Genomic DNA, 18468 nt, shown 5'->3' with positions numbered 1-18468 from the left:
CTCTCTCTCTCTCTGTGTCTTTCATGAAATGTCTGAACATATTATCAAGGAAAAACGAGCTTCGTACGTGTTGGCAATATTCTATTTACAACTGGAAACAAAAACATTCGTAACTAAAATCTACGTGGATCACTACTGCAAGTGGTTTTGCTTGTTTCTGTCTTGTTTCCCTTGTTTGTTTGTTTGTTTCTTTTACACTTTGCTTTGTCTTGCTTCATTTGCTGTGCTTTGTGTTGTGTCTCCGTGTTTATGTGTGTGTGTGTACGTGTGTGTGTGTGTGTGTGTGTTTGTGCGTGCGTCCGTGCGTGCGTGTGTGTGTATGTGTTTGTTTGTGTGTGTGTGTGTGTGTGTGTGTGTTTGCTTCTTCGCACGCGTACATATACGTGCGCGTGTTTGTGTGAGTTTTTCTTCGGAACATCAATTATACGACACACCAATATGATACAACAAGCATTTACACATATGAATATGATAATCATGAATTCGTGTCCTGAATATTAACAACATAACACAGTCAACATGGTTCTGTAAAATAACTGGAGATCTTCAGTGGAACAAAGGGGTCTGAACGCACACAGATGGAGATAACCCACTGTTTTGCAGAGCGCACTTCCCTGTCACGCCTTCATTTGATCTTTACAAGTGCTTCTGTTTGAAAAAAACATTCTCTGATATGACACAGGTAGGCCTATGTAGTTCCATTTTCAATGAACACATTCCCACCTCTCACCCCCCCCCCCCCCCCCCCCCGATATTATCCAGGTGAGGCAGACAGACAGACGTACCTGGTGACACTCTCTGTGCGAGTTTCGTAGTAGTTTTTCTGTGACTTTTAACAACAAGTCGCGTAAGGCGAAAATACAATATTTAGTCAAGTAGCTGTCGAAGTCACAGAATGAAACTGAACGCAATGCAACGCAGCAAGACCGTATACTCGTAGTCCACCGCTCACGGCATAGGCAGTGAAATTGACAAGAAGAGCGGGGTAGTAGTTGCGCTAAGAAGGATAGCACGCTTTTCTGTACCTCTCTTTGTTTTAACTTTCTGAGCGTGTTTTTAATCCAAACATATCATATCTATATGTTTTTGGAATCAGGAACCGACAAGGAATAAGATGAAAGTGTTTTTAAATTGATTTGGACAATTTAATTTTGATAATAATTTTTATATATTTAATTTTCAGAGCTTGTTTTTAATCCGAATATAACATATTTATATGTTTTTAGAATCAGCAAATGATGGAGAATAAGATAAACGTAAATTTGGATCGTTTTATAATTTTTTTTTTTTTTTACAATTTTCCGATTTTTAATGACCAAAGTCATCAATTAATTTTTAAGGCCACCAAGCTGAAATGCAATACCGAAGTCCGGGCTTCGTCGAAGATTACTTGACCAAAATTTCAACCAATTTGGTTGAAAAATGAGGGCGTGACAGTGCCGCCTCAACTTTCACGAAAAGCCGGATATGACGTCATCAAAGACATTTATCAAAAAAATGAAAAACAGATTCGGGGATTTCATACCCAGGAACTCTCATGTCAAATTTCATAAAGATCGGTCCAGTAGTTTAGTCTGAATCGCTCTACACACACACACACACGCACAGACAGACACACATACACCACGACCCCCGTTTCGATTCCCCCTCGATGTTAAAATATTTAGTCAAAACTTGACTAAATATAAAAATAGGGTCGGTAGGTCGTCTTTTTAAGTCTGGGTTTGGTTTTCAAAATGAGCCTGAGTTTTCTTTTTTTTTTTTTTTTTTTAGAAATTAAAAAAGTTTTTGGGTCGGCGGGAAAAAATAGGGTCGGTCGGGTTACCCTAAACCAACATATATTTTTGTTTGGCCTTATGTTTTTCTGATATTCTTTTATTTTTGATATTCCACTGACTTGATACCATTGAAGTGAACACAAGTATGGTTGAGTGCAGCTCGGCTATCACTCCTTAGTCTTCGTGGTTGGTTTGTTTCAGTGACCATAGGAACACAGTCCTTCGCAATCATTAGTTCTTATGTGAACATAGGAACGTATTCGTTCGCGACCATCTGTTTTTGTGTGAACACAGGCGCGTATAGCCTTCACGACCATCTGTTTTTCTTCTTCAATGAGCACATACAGGCACTGCAGTCTATCTCAACCATGTGTCACAATGACATGTTTTGACAGAGGGCAGGTTGACTTTGCGACACAATGCTTGGATTTTTTTGAAACCATGCCGTCATCATGACAGCTTCGATCACATGATCAATTACTTGTGGCACGCAGTTCCTGATGTGGTTTCAGTTCTAGCAGTGTTAACCCATATGAACACCGTAGTGCAAATCGCCTGCTTCCAACTTAACGCCCAGCCGACCACGAAGGGCCATATCAGGGCGGTGCTGCTTTGACATATAACGTGCGCCACACACAAGACAGAAGTCGCCTCACAGGCTTCGTGTCTCACCCAGTCACATTATTCTGACACCGGACCAACCAGTCCTAGCACTAACCCCATAATGCCAGACGCCAGGCGGAGCAGCCACTAGATTGCCAATTTTAAAGTCTTAGGTATGACCCGGCCGGGGTTCGAACCCACGACCTCCCGATCACGGGGCGGACGCCTTACCACTAGGCCAACCGTGCCGGTTTGGAACTACGATAGAATACCGGTCGCATAATGAAATTCTTGTCGCATAATGAAATTCTGGTCGCTCAATGAAATCCGCAGACGCAAGATTGAACCAAGGCAGTGACTTGATCATATATTACACGTCCGTTCAATGTGAACGCACACACAAACATACGAGTTTCCCCATAGTACGTCATTATAAATTAACTTCTGTATGTACACTGTGCGTTTATTTACATGAGTTACGTGAGACAGACAGGCAGATGCATCCAGTGATACACTGTCTGAGGGTTTAGTGGTTTTCTGTGATCTCTACTTATTTGACGACTTCTTTTAGAAATGCCACAAGTTTCGTGAGGATATGTTATCTCACAATTGCCTGGTCACATGCCACGGAGACATACAGACTCAGGTATGCAATGCAACACGCGTTGGGTGTTGCACAGTTTTTAATGTAATTCCTAATACTAGTCTCCAACAATCGTATGCGTTCTGTCAACAGTCAGTTCACTAAATTGGTCTCCCGATCAACAGATCACATATTATCTTCTGTTGGCTTTTGCTTGGAGACCATGACATATCTTTTAACACTTTTTTTACTTTCACAATCTACGCAAGAGTCTGTCCGATAGTCTCATGAAGACTTGAATCTTTGAATTCCCTTTGTTCCTGTCGTTTCGTCGGAATTTGTACGCGGAAGTGCTGGAAGAACTGCCATCTGATGAGGAACTTCCATCTGATTCTGATATCTTTCACGGGTTACACAATAACCCATTTCCTGTTTTGGCTGCTTGATCACAATTAGTATTGTAATATATTTATGCAGCATCCCACAGAATGTTCACATTTGGGTCAAGGTCACTCACAACTAAAAAATTCAAGGTCACGTGATGAGTTGGTGGCAAATAAACATGAGCAAAACGAGAACGAGGTGGGCAATGTCACGTGGCAGGCATCCAACTGCGCAGTTCTCCAACATCATGGAACCAGCTGTCGACAGACAAGATAAAATTCACGATAAAAAAAATTCTTTCATATCAAATTTGATCCAACCAGCACAATCACAAAAGAATACAAAGTTTAGGGTATGAGCGTTAGGCTACGTTACAAGCCCGATTTGTACTTGGGAATTAAGACTTTAAAATTGGCAATCTAGTGGCTGCTCCGCCTGGCGTCTGGCATTATGGGGTTAGTGCTAGGACTGGTTGGTCCGATGTCAGAATAATGTGACTGGGTGAGACATGAAGCCTGTGCTGCGACTTCTGTCTTGTGTGTGGCGCACGTTATATGTCAAAGCAGCACCGCCCTGATATGGCCCTTCGTGGTCGGCTGGGCGTTAAGCAAACAAACAAACAAACAAACAAACAAACAAACTAGGGAGTACATTTTTTGTGGAGTACTTTTTTGTATTTAAGAGGAAATGTTATTATAATGTGACACTCAACAGGAACGATGTCGACCGTATCAGAGAGAAAGATGAAGAGGGAAGGTTAATTTCGAGGTACAAACTCCGAGCGCCTGTTCTTTTTGGCAAAGAAAGCATAATGTTGTTCTGGAATCAAGACACTGGCTGTTAGCTTAGCTGTTAATTATACAAAAGAAGAACGACTGCGTCTGCTCCATTGGAAAATTTTACACAGAATTTACCCAACGAATATTTTACTAAACAAGATCGGTTTATGTCAAACTTATAATTGTGAAGTTTGTAATGAACTGGATACACTTGAGCACTTCTTTTTTCATTGTCAAGAGGTGAGGAACGTTTGGAAACTATGTAAAGACTTTATTTATAAGCAAATTTGTTATAATATAACTTTGAATGAAACAGATATATTATTTGGTTTTTGGAATGAAAATTTAAAAAACGATCAAATTTATTTTATAAATTATTGTATTTTGATAACAAAAAGACCATAGGAAAATTTAAGTATGGGAAGAAGTTAGACTTACGTATTTTATTGGAATTAGAGTTAAACATTAGACAGAAGTTTATGTTTTGTATAATATAAAGTTGATTATGTTATACAGAAAAAGACCAAGGAAGAAGGATGCTCCCCGCCTTAAAAAAAATAAAAAAATAAAATAAAATCGGGCAAAATATATGGATTGAAGCATCCTGCATGCAATTGAGGTCCAAAAAAAAAGAAAGACAAAAAAAAAAAAAAAGAAGAGGGAAGGAAGGGGTGACGGGGGGGGGGGGGGGGGGGGGGGGGATGGGGGGAGAGGGCGGGAGGGGGTATGGGGGCAGATACACATGCAGACTGAGAGGCAGAAAGAAACCACATTTTGGGTTAACGGTCCCGAACGTTGTGCGTGGTAGGCACATATTGAGGTATTTGGATGACAAATTATATTAAAACGTAATATTGTTTTAAAAATAAGAATACAAAATAACCACACCAGGAATGAAAAAGGGAGATAGCGAGAGATGGGAGAGGAGAAGGGTGGGGAAGTGTTATCAACTAAAAATCAGGGACATCACTTACTGGTGCCAAACTCACCGCGTTTGACGTTGTTTGACAGTCCCCCTGAAACATATGGAGCATAACATCTACTGAATTTTCTTTAACATTCCACAATGACAATGACAACGACAACGACAATGACATTGACAACGACAACGACAATGACAACGACAATGACAATGACAAAACGACAATGACAATGACAATGGCAATGACAATGACAACGACAATGACAACGACAACGACAATGAGAATGACAATGACAATTTTGTTTATTTACGAGGGTAATGGGTTTTTTAGCACAAAGTGGTTGCTTTTTACGACCAGCCCTCGCCCAAAAGAGGGATTCCACTAATAATGAACATTGAATGAATAAAACATTACATCAACATTTAATTCAAACTAATTCAAGCTTTATGTGATGATGAAATGTGTTCATGTATACCCATGATATAAATCAAAACACGGATAAAAAGCGAGGGAATTCATTCTCCCTATCTACTACCCAACCTCCTCGTTTTCATGGTACATAACTCGTAAAGTTCTGCTTTCCATCTATTAAGGCGTTTGTCTCCCTTGAAACCTGAACTCTGAAACACACGCCCTTCCCCCCACCTCTCTCCGTCTCTCTCTGTCTCTCTCTCTCACACACACACTTTCACACACACACACACACACACACACACACACACACACACACACACACACACACACACACACACACACACACACACTCACACACCAGGGCCGGACCCAGGGGGGGGGGGGTTCCAGGGGTTCCGGAACCCCACCCCTGGAAAAAGCATGTACCTTGCTTTGAGTGTTGTTGTTTTTTTTGTTTGTTTTTTTAAATACATTTTGTGTGTGTCTCTAACAAATTTTATTCAATGTTTTAGCACCAAAACAATGCTGCTCTTAACCCTCAAAACAAGGCCCAGAATGCACCAGATTGCACAGATTTTAACCGTTTTTCAAAAATTTTCCGGGGAAGCATGCCCCCGGACTCCCCTAGTTGGCGCGCCTGCAAAGCAGGCGCGCGCTTGTGGCTTCGCCACTTCGCTGATTTGCCCCCCCCAAAAAAGGAGGAACCCCCCCCTTACAACTCATTTGGTCCGGCCCTGCACACACACACTCACACATATATACACACCCACACACATTTCTGAATACACCGGTTAACAATTCCGCGGCCATATTGCAATTCGCGCGCGCGCGTGTGTGTGTGTGTGTGTGTGTGTGTGTGTGTGTGTGTGTGTGTGTGTGTGTGTGTGTGTGTGTGTTGCCCATAACAAAACTACACTCACCTGTCGCAATGTTGACCCGAATTGACGTCATATGAGTGAGGTCACTGCTTCTGCACGTGTAATCCCCCGCGTCATCAAGCGTGACGTCATGCACGTGCAAGAAACTGCTGATGGCTGGGGAGTCACGTGACCGCTTGACGGTGATGCTGATTCGCCCGCCAGGTCCTCTCCAATTCAAAATGTTTCCGTCCTTGACCCACTGGAGATCTTGACCGCTGTCGCTGAGCGAAGTGGCGTTGCACACCAGCGCGATTGTCCCCCCTCTGGATACGAATTCTCTGCCCCTGATAAGAATATCTAGAAAGAAAAAAAGCAATGGAAAAGTTAAAATGCACACAACAATTAATGACAAATTGAAAAACAACAACTACACATTTTTAAAAGTGTTTTAGTTTTTTTTTAAAGCAACGCACGTACTTTACGCACGCACGCACGAACGTACGCACGCACGAACGCATGCACGCAACCTAGCACGTATGAAGTCAAAGCATTACCACAACAATAACAACATGTCATGTACACTTGTCAGGCAATCTGAACGCAAAGAATTCTGTTTGAAGTTCCCAGAACACTATCAAGCCCAAAAGGCCAGAGTTTTTACGAGTTGTGAGCAATAAACTCGAACTGTACATAAAACTACACCGTTCTGTCGGTGTCCGTGCTATGTCTAGCAGTGGGGCTCCCAGTGGACAAAGTAGCAATACATCATGTTGCGACTCTTGACTCATGCAGCCATTTTATTTTTCAGCCTGCTCGCCGTGTTTGACGAATGATACTAAACACTAGGGTTCCGGCCCTGATTTTATTTTTGTCGCTGATTTTTGTTTTTGTTTAATAAAGTAGGCGTGCTTATTTTTTGTGTACTGTATAAGATTCTGTGTTATAACAGTTGATTTGATCAGAATGATTTATTTTAGCAATCCGCCCCCTCCCTCACTCATTTATGTCTTTCTGCTTTTATGTTCTTGATGTTGTTGTTTGTGTACTCGTATCTGCTGATCTACTTTAATTTTGCGTTGTCGTTTTTTTGCTTTTCGACAAATATTTTCTAGTCATTTTTCTTTTTACGGTTCTAATGTGTACGGTTCCGAAGTGTACGGTTCTGAAGTGTACGGTTCCGACGTGTACGGTTTCAAAGTGCACAGTTCTGAAGAATACGGTTCTGAAGTGTACGGTTCTGAGGTATACGGTTCTGAGGTATACGGTTCTGCGGTGTACGGTTCTGAGCTATGCGGTTCTGAGGTATACGGTTCTGAGGTGTACGGTTCTGAGGTGTACGGTTCTGAGGTGTACGGTTCTGTGGTGTACGGTTCTGAGGTGTACGGTTCTGTGGTGTACGGTTCTGTGGTGTACGGTTCTGAGGTGTACGGTTCTGAGGTGTACGGTTTTGAGGTGTACGGTTTTAAGGTGAACAGTGTTGAGGTGTATGGTTCTGATGTGCCCGGTTCTTTGGTGTACGGTTTTTGAGGTGTACGGTTCTGAGGTGTACGGTTCTGTGGTGTACGGTTCTGGGGTGTACGGTTCTGTGGTGTACGATTCTGGGGTGTACGGTTCTGTGGTGTACGGTTCCGAAGTGTACGGTTCTGAGGTATTCGGTTCTGAGGAGTACGGTTCTGAGTGTGTGTTTTTTTTTTTAACGAAAACAGCCATTTGTTGTCTTGTTGTTGATGTGTTTTTTTGTGGGTTTTTTCTTCAAAACGCAGAGAATGTATATACCACGGGCGGGGATGTAACTCAGTCGGTAGCGCGCTGGATTTGTATCCAGTTGGCCGCTGTCAGCGTGAGTTCGTCCCCACGTTCGGTGAGAGATTTATTTCTCAGAGTCAACTTTGTGTGCAGACTCTCCTCGGTGTTCGAACACCCCCGTGTGTACACGCAAGCACAAGACTAAGTGCGCACGAAAAATTCCTGTAATCCATGTCAGAGTTCGGTGGGTTATAGAAACACGAACATACCCAGCATGGTTCCTCCGAAAACGGCGTATGGCTGCGTAAATGGCGGGGTAAAAAACGGTCATACACGTAAAATTCCACTCGTGCAAAAAACACGAGTGTTCGTGGGAGTTTCAGCCCACGAACGCAGAAGAAGAAGAAGAAAGAAGTATATACCACTCACGATTTGACAACTAAACGCCACATCATAGTATGCAATACAAATAATCAATGGCGCTCAGATCAGCCCTGATGCAAATTCTAAAGCGTTAATGTGTGTCAGTTCTGCAACTATAATTGCAACAGTCAGTATGCACGTGAGTCCATGCAGCACAGTCAGCAGTCTACCTGAGCTGTCTACCTGTGCTGTCTACCTGTGCTGTCTACCTGTGCTGTCTACCTCAACTGTTTACGTACGCCCGCGCCTTCCCACAAATAGAGGAATAAATGTGTCCTTACCTGGATTCCGTTTGACTGGAACGTCTGTAACAAAAAACACAATAATAAACAAAATGACATCAACGTGTTTGTCATTGTTTGATTGCTTGCTTGCTTATTTTTCACCTATTTTACTTGTGTATCCGAGTGCCGAAACACTACGATCACCTCGGGAGGCGAAGTGCAATAAAACAGGATTGAAAATGTTAGGGCTAATTTCTTAACCCTATAAAAACTGTTATGCAAACCCGAAGGTTTCCATGAACATACAGACAATCGGAAACCACCAGACCCCATCACAAACAGAGTTCCACAATCAACCGGTGTTGACTTAAAGGCCAACAACTCGGGTGCAGTGTCTGCTGTGAAAGGAGCGGTAGCCTCCCCTGTCACACTTGTTCCACCCACTTTTCGAATGTAAACCTGTCTAAGCAAACTACACGTTTGACGGCACCACTTGTCACAGATACAAACGCAGTAGAAGCAGATAGACAGGCAGACACACAGACGCACATACAGAGAGACAGACAGAGAGACAGACAGACAGACAGACAGACAGACAGACAAACAGACAGGTAGACAGGCAAACTCACAGACGCAGCTTCTGCCTTTAAAAACAAGGTGGGGGGGAATTCAGGGCGTGGTTCGGTTGGGGGGGGGGGGGGGGGTCTCCTTGGATACTGATCTACATCGAAATGCATCCACTCATAAAACCCGTTTTCAAGCGGGTTTCACCGCAGTAAGCTGGGAAGCAGACTCCAGCCAATGAGCATTTTGACGACTGCCAGACGGGTTGAAATGCAAAACACACGCGTAACATCTGTAGAAAAGCAACGTCTCTGCAATGAAACTATTTGTCAAGGGATACAGTTTACCTAGGTAAAGTCTAAACAAAGTTGTAAACCATGGATTTATGTTCATGAAAATGAAGTGACATGCTGCTGTAAATGATATTTCAAAGGGGCCCTCTTGTCAAGATTAAAGTTATATAATGGCTGACTTATGTAGGGGAACATTGCCAAACACACAAGTGTCTTATCTATGAGATGTTTTCTCTGGAGACTTTGTGTTGTTCATTCCTTAGTTTTGATTACTCTGTCAGGAAAGAAGGAAGATTTGTCTCTAAAAATAACCCAAAACATTTTCTTTAATGAGACAGAGTAAGTTATATCGACTGCGAAAGGAAATAAACTCAGTCACTTTTCCGTTGTGATATTCTTCAGAAAACATAAGAAAATAACTGGCAGCATGGGGTTGTATATGTTTAAAACGTTTTACGTGTGCCGTATGTTTTACTGATGTGTTAATGGGTAAAACTTATTTGAATTTGTCAAATTATTTTGAAAAGCTCATCTCTTTAAAACTAAATAAAAACGAGATTCCATTTATGGAAATCGTGTCCATCAAAGTCTTATAACAAAGTAGAACGACGAGACATAGATTAATTTTCTTTTACATTGTGAAATGCGTATAAGATGTATGATCATGCAAATGTCAAATCAGAATCGAAAGGGTACATGGTTGATCATGGAAAGAACCACTTCTGAGATGTTCCCCTTTGCAAGCACTTGACAAACAAAGGATGATGTCAACTTACAAACATAATAAAAAGTCATTTTACGCGGGCACAGACACACCCATGCCCTCATCCTCTCACATCCTACCGTACACCATCCCCGCCCACGACTCCCACATCTAGTCACCATGCACCTCCCTCTATACAACCATTTAACACATGCAGCTCATCAAGCATTGTAAATTTCATTTACCTATAACTTCAAGTTGTACAATCTGCCGTAATTTGCGCTCCTTCATGCTGATCTGGCATTCATACTCCCCTTGATCCGCGGAGGTCACGTGTTCAATGATGAGATTCCATTGGTTGTGCTTATGCACGTGCTCCACGTGCAACCTCGTGTCCTCCACCCACGTGTCAAGGCCGATGGTCAAGGGGTTGGGACTGGGGAGTTTTCGCCAAACGATCTGGGGAGAGAATTGCACAAATAAACACACACACACACACACACAGACACACACACACAGACACACACACACGATCAAATAATGAAAATAAAATCAGACACTGGCACACACAGACACATAAAAAAGCACACACGTCCACTCACATACACACACACATATATAAACATATGAGTACAAACACAATAGGACACACACACACACACACACGCATACACACTCTCTCTCTCTCTCGCTCACACACACACACACACACACACAGACACACACACACAGACACACACACACACACAAACAAAACCACTCACACACACACACAAACACACACTCACGCACACACACACAGACAGACACACACACACACACACACACGCACGCAGCACACACACACACACACACACACACACACAACACACACACACACACACACACACACACACACACACACACACACATACCGTAAAGGATCCTTTAGGGATAGTTATTTTTGTTATTTTCTCCCTGCAATTTTATAGGAGTTAACCTCTGGAGACTTGACGGCGTGGCTATGTTTGTTGCAGTGGGATGTCTCCAAAGGTAGGCGCATTAATGTGATTGAGTACAACTCTTCTTTTCTTCTTTTTTTTGGATGGGGAGGTCGTTTCCTACTTTCTTGCACTTGTACAAGAAAAAAAAGGCTGATATGCTCCCCGAGGACCAACAAAAAATGCTGGTCTGACAACAAGCCACCAAACATCGTTTTTGTCATCATTTTGGTGGTGCGAAAGTAAGCAAAATCACCCGCAGGGAGCTTCAGGGCCCCAACGCGCGTCAGAAGTTCAATCGATCGCGTCAATTGAAAATGCGACGACAAACGTAAACTTAACGTCACTTTTCTAGATCTTCCAGTCCAAAAATGCACAGAGTTGCCATAATATTTGCGAGGTAAGTCACGTTTTAGCATGTACCTATCTTTTAAGTGTTTTAATCCTTTTCGCTGCGCAATTTGTGATTGCACAGTTTAGTTGCAAAATGACCACGAGCCTTCGCGGTAATTTCTAACATTGATTGCGTCTTTGAGAGTGAACGTTTACAGTCGTTGTCTTCGGAAACACAAATCCAAACCCGCGATGGTTCCACAAATCAAACAAACAGCCTGATTGGCTTTTACTTTGACAAACCACGTATCATCTGCAGCTCCAAACCATTGGCAGCTTGGATTTTGTCACATATGAATGTGTTTTTTTGTCACCCAGCTTGTTATGAATGACAAGTCGTGAAAATGATGACAAAATGCTTCATTGCATCATAAAAGAAATAAGAATGGCTTGAATAAATGATAATGTAAGTCTTGAAAAATACTTGCTTTGCCGTGTATAGATTATCGTGTAAATCACCATTGCTCGTCCAGGCTTCAAAGGCTCACTTTCAATTTCGTGCAAAAGTCACGAGTAAGAAACATCCTCAAGAACTTTGACCTATCGGCCTTGAAAGAGGACAAAAAAAGAGTCAAATAAGTCGCAGCAAAGAGCTTATCCCCGAAGACTCCGTAAGGGGAGGGGGGAGGGGGAGGGGTGGGAGGGGGAGGGGGGGAGGTCTTCGTAGAGTTCTTTTGTCACAGTGCAAGCTACCATCGATTTGTGTCTGTTGTGTATCTTGTTTGTTCGTTTTTTTTTCTCCATAATTTAACGCTGCCTTAACTTAACCTTCATTGTGTTCTGATTTCCAAGATGATTTGACATGGGGAGGGAAGGATATATGTTTCATCTTTTTCCATTGAGTTTTGTCTGTTGTTGGGGTGTGTAGTGTACCACTCACTGTGCGTTCCCCAAGGTGTGAGACAGAGCAGAAGAGCCTGGCCATGTCTCCACGTGTGTAGGTCAGCTTTTCGGGCACAGGGTTGAACTCTGGCTGCAGCACACGGATATCTGGTGCTGCCATCACCACTGTAACACATACATACAAGTGTGTTAACTCATTGTCTCCCAGGTACGGATATATCCGTACCCACTCATATGGCTCTATCTGACTTGGTAGGGATATATCCGTACACACAGTCATTTCAGCCGCTTCCTGTAACGTCCATCTAACGCCTGCATTTCAGCATGTTCATACACAGTTACTACAATTCTGAGTGACCTGCTGCAGCACAGCTGGTCTCGGCTAAAAAAAAACCTTGGTCAACATAGGTGGGGTAGAAAGTGTTAAAACAAGTTTGAGAATAAGGCAGGACTAGACAGGATGGTACACGAGAAAGCACGATTAGACGGTACAAACTAAACAGGAGTAGACAAGATGAGCAGAAGTATGTATACACAAGGTGGGGTTTGACGAGACAAAACAGGACAGAATTAGACAGGACAAAGATACGAAGACACGACAAGACAGGGTAGTACAGTGCACATCGGGTCAGAGCAGTATAGACGATACAAAACAGATGTAGACAGGAAAAACAGAAATAGACACAAGACGGAATAATACGGGACAGAAAAAAAGCTTAAAACACGAAAAGGTAGACAGTGACGAGGCAAGACAAGACAGTTTACCCAAAAGGACTATAGACAGGAATGTACAGGACAGTTTAGGACAGGCAAAAAGAGGACAGGACGGCACAAGACAAGGACAGTTTTCGTTTCTAACGAACAAGAGAGCATAGGACACAATGGGACAGGAGTTTACATAACAGGGCAAAACAACACAGGGCACACTTCGCCAAAAGTAAAGGTAAATTTTCTGTGCCATAGATTAATGTACAGATAAACATACAGATACCAAGTGTGTTCTTTAATGCTATTGTTTTATTAATTAAAAGGGCACGCTAAAGCGTCTTCCCAAACGTAAAAAACACTGAAAAACAACAAACAACAAACAAATACTAGGCACACTTCTTGCATTATATTTATTCCTTCGTCAATTTTTCTAAATATGTAATCTTTACTTAGCTCTCGGGGTGACATACAAACATCCATTAATACATATTTAAAATGTGTAATTCAGCAGCAAAATTGAAAAATAAATTTTAAAAAGTATGCATGTGTAGACCCTTTTCACTTGGCATGAGAACTTAACCTAAATAATGTATCAGATACTGCTGAAAAAAAAGGTTTAAAGTATCAACGTTTCAAAAAAGCTCATGACCCTGTGCATGGGGGTGTGCGGCTTTTGTGTATTCTTAAGTTAGTGAAAAATGTCAGTAATTCGTGTTTGTTTGCAGTCTCAATTCTCAAACTAAAGGGCTCGGCATCTATGGGTGGAACACACCTACACAGAGTGCCACGTAAGTTGGTGAATGTTTTGCGATGGCCTCCTGTTACCGACACATTCCAGCGGCGGCGTTAAGAAATTACGCGGCTTGTTGTCTGTGCGGTAAGACTGCGGAGTGTTGATTGTTTGAGGGACGGTGAGCAAAGAAGTGGAGAGAGATAGAATCAACAAACGTCAGAGCTCTCATAACTCAACCTCTGTGCACAGAGACGGGAAGAGAATAATTGGCGAGGAGAGGAACAATGTCAAACCTCCACTTAACTGTGTAAAGATAGCGCTAGCGATTCCCTTTGACAGTGAGAATGTTTTGCGTCCTTTTGGGGTCCTGCATAAAAGTCAGAGATGATGTAAACGCTCTTCTTTATTTCGGCTTGTGACTTTTTTTCCTCTCGAAGCGGAATAACTGTCCCCTTTATTCTCTGTCGTCTCTCTGGGGCGTAGTTAATGTCCCATTGAGTCTTGTTTTTTTTCTGCAGCTAATTTCACTTTGATCTCTGTCTCTGTCGCGGGCTCTCTCTCTCTCACTCTCTCTCTCTCTTTCATTATCATAAAGCAAAGTATATTTTGTCAGCTCTCTGGAGAAATAGAAACGGATAAGCAATATCAATTCCTCGTTGGCGAGTAATGAGGAGACATTAGAATCATTACCTAACCTCTAAAACAGAAAAGTAAAGAATACATGAAAAAGCTGAGGACATTTATGGAAAGACAAAGAACTGTTTCAAAAAAACAAACAAAAAACGAATAAGGATCGAGATTTGCTAATAAGCTGAGTGAAGTCAGATTTTATGTGGTTTTGTAAGTTTTCGATTGGATGAGTCTTCCATTTCCATTGAAAACCATGCAGATACTGTTATGTGAATACGGTTAACACTAAACAAATTCCCGTTACTTGTCGTTGCGTAAGTGCGCAATTACCACACAATTAACTTTGCATTTGACAGCATTATAGTCAAAGTCGTCACATCACAATGACTTGGTGACCTTCAAGTCTTCAACACCCCCCCCCCCCCTTCTGTAGTGCGCACACACTAACACAACACTTGCGCGTAAGCAATTACCTCAACACATACACACGTACAAGTCTCCACATGCACATGTACACACACACATGCACATAAACACAAACACACACACACACACACACACACACACACACACACGTAGACACACACGTACACGTACACGTACACACACACACACACACACACACACACACACACTGTGACACACACACAGTACACACACACTCAATCCTTGGAATTAACGACAGCAGATATGCGTACGTCGTGCACGTGCGAAGGTCAGAAATCAATGTGTCCCTGTGCGTTAGCGCTGGTTAGTGTGTAACAGAGCAGAATCGGGCTAATGACCTCTTTCTTGCCAACCGCACTTACCCAAACATTTGGCAAAATATGTCGGCTCCCACCCAGCACATGCCGACATTGATGCAACGGTGCAGTCATCTTATGCTTGAGTGGCACCGGCGTGTAACGAGTTACCAACGCTCGAGTCACATGAATGGAAACATTAATTAAGAAAATTAAGCGACGTTAATTCAACACGAAACCGTGCATTGCTGACTGAGCAGCGAGTTAGGTAAGACTGTGACTTATTTAGGTGAGTGTGTGTACTCATTCGGTGCAAGTATCCCCCCCCCCCCAAAAAAAAAAAACAAAAAAAACAACCCACCCCACATCAATAACAAAGACAGCCATATATATTCATCTCTTCTGAAAAACAAAACCCTATCTTCTGATTGAATACAGATTTGCAATTGAGAGAGGGTAGGCCATCTAGTGGAAAGTGTTTCAGTGCAGCCGTTTGTCATGAACAGAATCTGTATTCACGTAAAAGGCAAACTACGGTATGCCGCCTAAACTCTAAGGCATTGCCTTCAGTTTCTGCACAGTAGGTTTCACGCCTGAGAGGAAACGCGTTTGAAAGCGCAGTTTCCGCTTGGAGACATGCAAAGTATAGACGAACTTTATATTCATTTGTGATACAATTAGAAGCAAAACGATGAAAGAAAAAATGAGAGTTGAAAATTAGTGCTATTCTTTATTTCAAGAAAACGTATTGAGGTATGTTGCCCTCCAGCAACCATTTGCAATGACATACAGCTAGAGGTATTCATATGGATTATATGTACGATGTTTGTACTTGTAGTATCCCCGATCTAGAGATCAATACAGGATACAAGACGGTCACGACAATACAAGACAAGTCGCGTAAGGCGAAATTACTACATTTAGTCAAGCTGTGGAACTCACAGAATGAAGCTGAACGTAGTCCGCCGCTAGTGCAAAAGGCAGTGAAAGTGATGAGCCTGTTTGGCGCGGCAGCGGTTGCGCTGTGCTTCATAGCACGCTTTACTGTACCTCTCTTCGTTTTAACTTTCTGAGCGTGTTTTTAATCCAAACATATCATATCTATATGTTTTTGGAATCAGGAACCGACAAGGAATAAGATGAAATAGTTTTTTGAATCGATTTCAGAAATTTAAGTTTGATCATAATTTTTATATTTTTAATTTTCAGATATTGTTTTTAATCCAAATATAACATATGTATATGTTTTTGGAATCAGAAAATGACGAAGAATAAGATGAAATTAGGGTTAGCTATTATAGCTATTCTGATGAACACGTGGGGGAATTCGGGGGCTGTGATTGGATGGTCTCTTCCGATCATCAAAGCATAATGCTGCGGAAGTCGGCCATTTTTCTCAATATCCAAAAGCATATTGTCGTAAACAAAGACGCATGGTTCCGGTTTCTTCCACGTGTATAAAGTACACGCATACCTCACCAGGTTTGTTTCTGTGACTAGTCGACAGACGATGCCATTTGCTGCGTGTGTGTTTTTGTTGTTGCTTACTGTACATGACATACATTACGTGTAAAATCCAGTTCTTTAACAGGCAACAAACCTTGCACATTTCTAGAAGCTGCAATCTGAAGCGACCTATCTCTGATTCTAGCAGACGATATCTCCAATGTTTAACACAAAATCAGCAAACTCCTGTCACATAGAACGTCCATTGTACAGTGCAATGTTGAAATGAAGTTACCGGTCTGAAACATTTAGTCGTTTCTTCTGAGACAATCCTTGTTCTCTTATCATCTACAGATTTACCGCAGTCTTCACCACGCGAATTCCTAACAGAAGTCAGACTTTCGAACATACAATATACGTAGGCAAGCATGATACGTCATGACGTCATATGATTCCTAGCATATTGACGTAATGCCAAACATCCGGTTATCTCGAGTTTTCTCCGTAATACATGTCCGTGGGTTTTTCAATGTTCGGTTATTTCCGTGGCTTCATGCGGAAAGGGAACCGTCGTCTGCAATCAACGACATGGACCATTGTGGTACTTGTTGCTGACAAAAACATGATTTTAACACAGAATTTAATGTCAGAATAGCTATATAAACGCTATTGTGTTTTCATCGTAGCAATAGGGTCCGATATTTAGACTCGAACAAGTATAATGCGACTCGTCTTCGACTCGTCGGCATTATACTTGTCTCGTCTAAATATCGGGCCCTATTGCTACGCTGAAAACACAATAGCTGGTAATAGTTCATGAATGCATCCGGCATCATTTGCAGGGATAAAACGCACCAAGGAAATGAGAGTGTTCAAAGTGTCCGGAAGATACACAAGAAGGCTCCGAGACGTATACCCTCCGGACAAGATGTTTTTATGGGGGCCAGGAGGCCAGGAGGCCCCCATTCATACGGATAGTTTCGAGGTTGACCATGGGCAGCGCCATTTTGTTGTTAAATACGTCATCAGTTTGTGTACACAGGAAGTTGTGACATCCGTCACCCTATGGGAGGGGTGAAGGCAACATTGTTCATCAGTAGAAAGTTGTGAAATCCGTCACCCTATGGGAGGGGTGAAGGCAAAATTGGTCATCACTGAATTTGTGTAACACAGGAAGTTGTGAAATACGTCACCCTATGGGAGGGGTGACGGCAAAATTGTTCAACAAAAACATCATAGGTCGAACTGTGCAGGGTCAACCGCAACAAACTCAAACCATTCATACATTGATGTATTGGAGTGACTTATATACCGACATTTTTATTTCTTATTTTCAGCACAGGTGTAGAAAAAAACATGAACCAAAATGTTATTTATTTTCTAATTTAACATTTGTTTTACAAATGTGACCATGGTCTTTGAAACATACAGTGACATTAAACATTGTTATGTTAAAAAAAAGAAAGAAAAAAAGAAAAGCTTTTGTGCACAAATCAGAAAATACATTGTACATTTTACCTACAGGACAAACAAGAGATCCACGCAAGTTGCACTGATCTAAAAATATATGGCAAATTGTCAAGAACAGGCGCTTGCATTTGGATGTGTCCAATGATAGTAGGTTTGGTTGTGATCAATCAGAAAAATGTAGGAATAAAAAAAATGTATGACAGTTTGGTATGATGACATGTAATTCACATATGCTGAAATCAAGC

The 18468-nt window shown here is 42.0% G+C and overlaps 1 protein-coding gene across 1 annotated transcript; it reads right to left on the bottom strand.

Annotated features, from left to right (window-relative positions):
- Positions 1-1709: 1709 nt before the first annotated feature.
- LOC138952484 (zwei Ig domain protein zig-8-like) lies at positions 1710-17759 on the bottom strand. The gene is made up of 7 exons (XM_070324202.1): positions 17726-17759; positions 12531-12658; positions 10523-10736; positions 8775-8798; positions 6385-6681; positions 5117-5143; positions 1710-3605 (listed from the first exon to the last, which is right to left on the bottom strand). The coding sequence occupies exons 1-7, from the start codon at positions 17757-17759 to the stop codon at positions 3499-3501; spliced, it is 831 nt and encodes a 276-aa protein (XP_070180303.1). The 3' UTR covers positions 1710-3498.
- Positions 17760-18468: the final 709 nt, after the last annotated feature.

This window comes from Littorina saxatilis, linkage group LG1 (assembly GCF_037325665.1).
Source record: "Littorina saxatilis isolate snail1 linkage group LG1, US_GU_Lsax_2.0, whole genome shotgun sequence".
Taxonomy (NCBI): Eukaryota; Metazoa; Mollusca; class Gastropoda; order Littorinimorpha; family Littorinidae; genus Littorina; species Littorina saxatilis.
Note: the sequence above shows the minus strand (reverse complement) of the source record. Positions and strands in the feature narration are given on the sequence as shown.

Bases quoted from the DNA above. Each gene is read 5' to 3' on its own strand.
- LOC138952484 (XM_070324202.1), bottom strand. From the start codon at position 17,759: ATGGCGCTGCCCATGGTCAACCTCGAAACTATCC. The intron at 5,144-6,384 runs GTGAGTGTAGTT...CATATGTTTCAG, and splicing joins TCGGGTCAACATTGCGACAG to GGGGACTGTCAAACAACGTC. The intron at 3,606-5,116 runs GTGAGTTTGGCA...GTCTGTCGACAG, and splicing joins GTCAAACAACGTCAAACGCG to CTGGTTCCATGATGTTGGAG.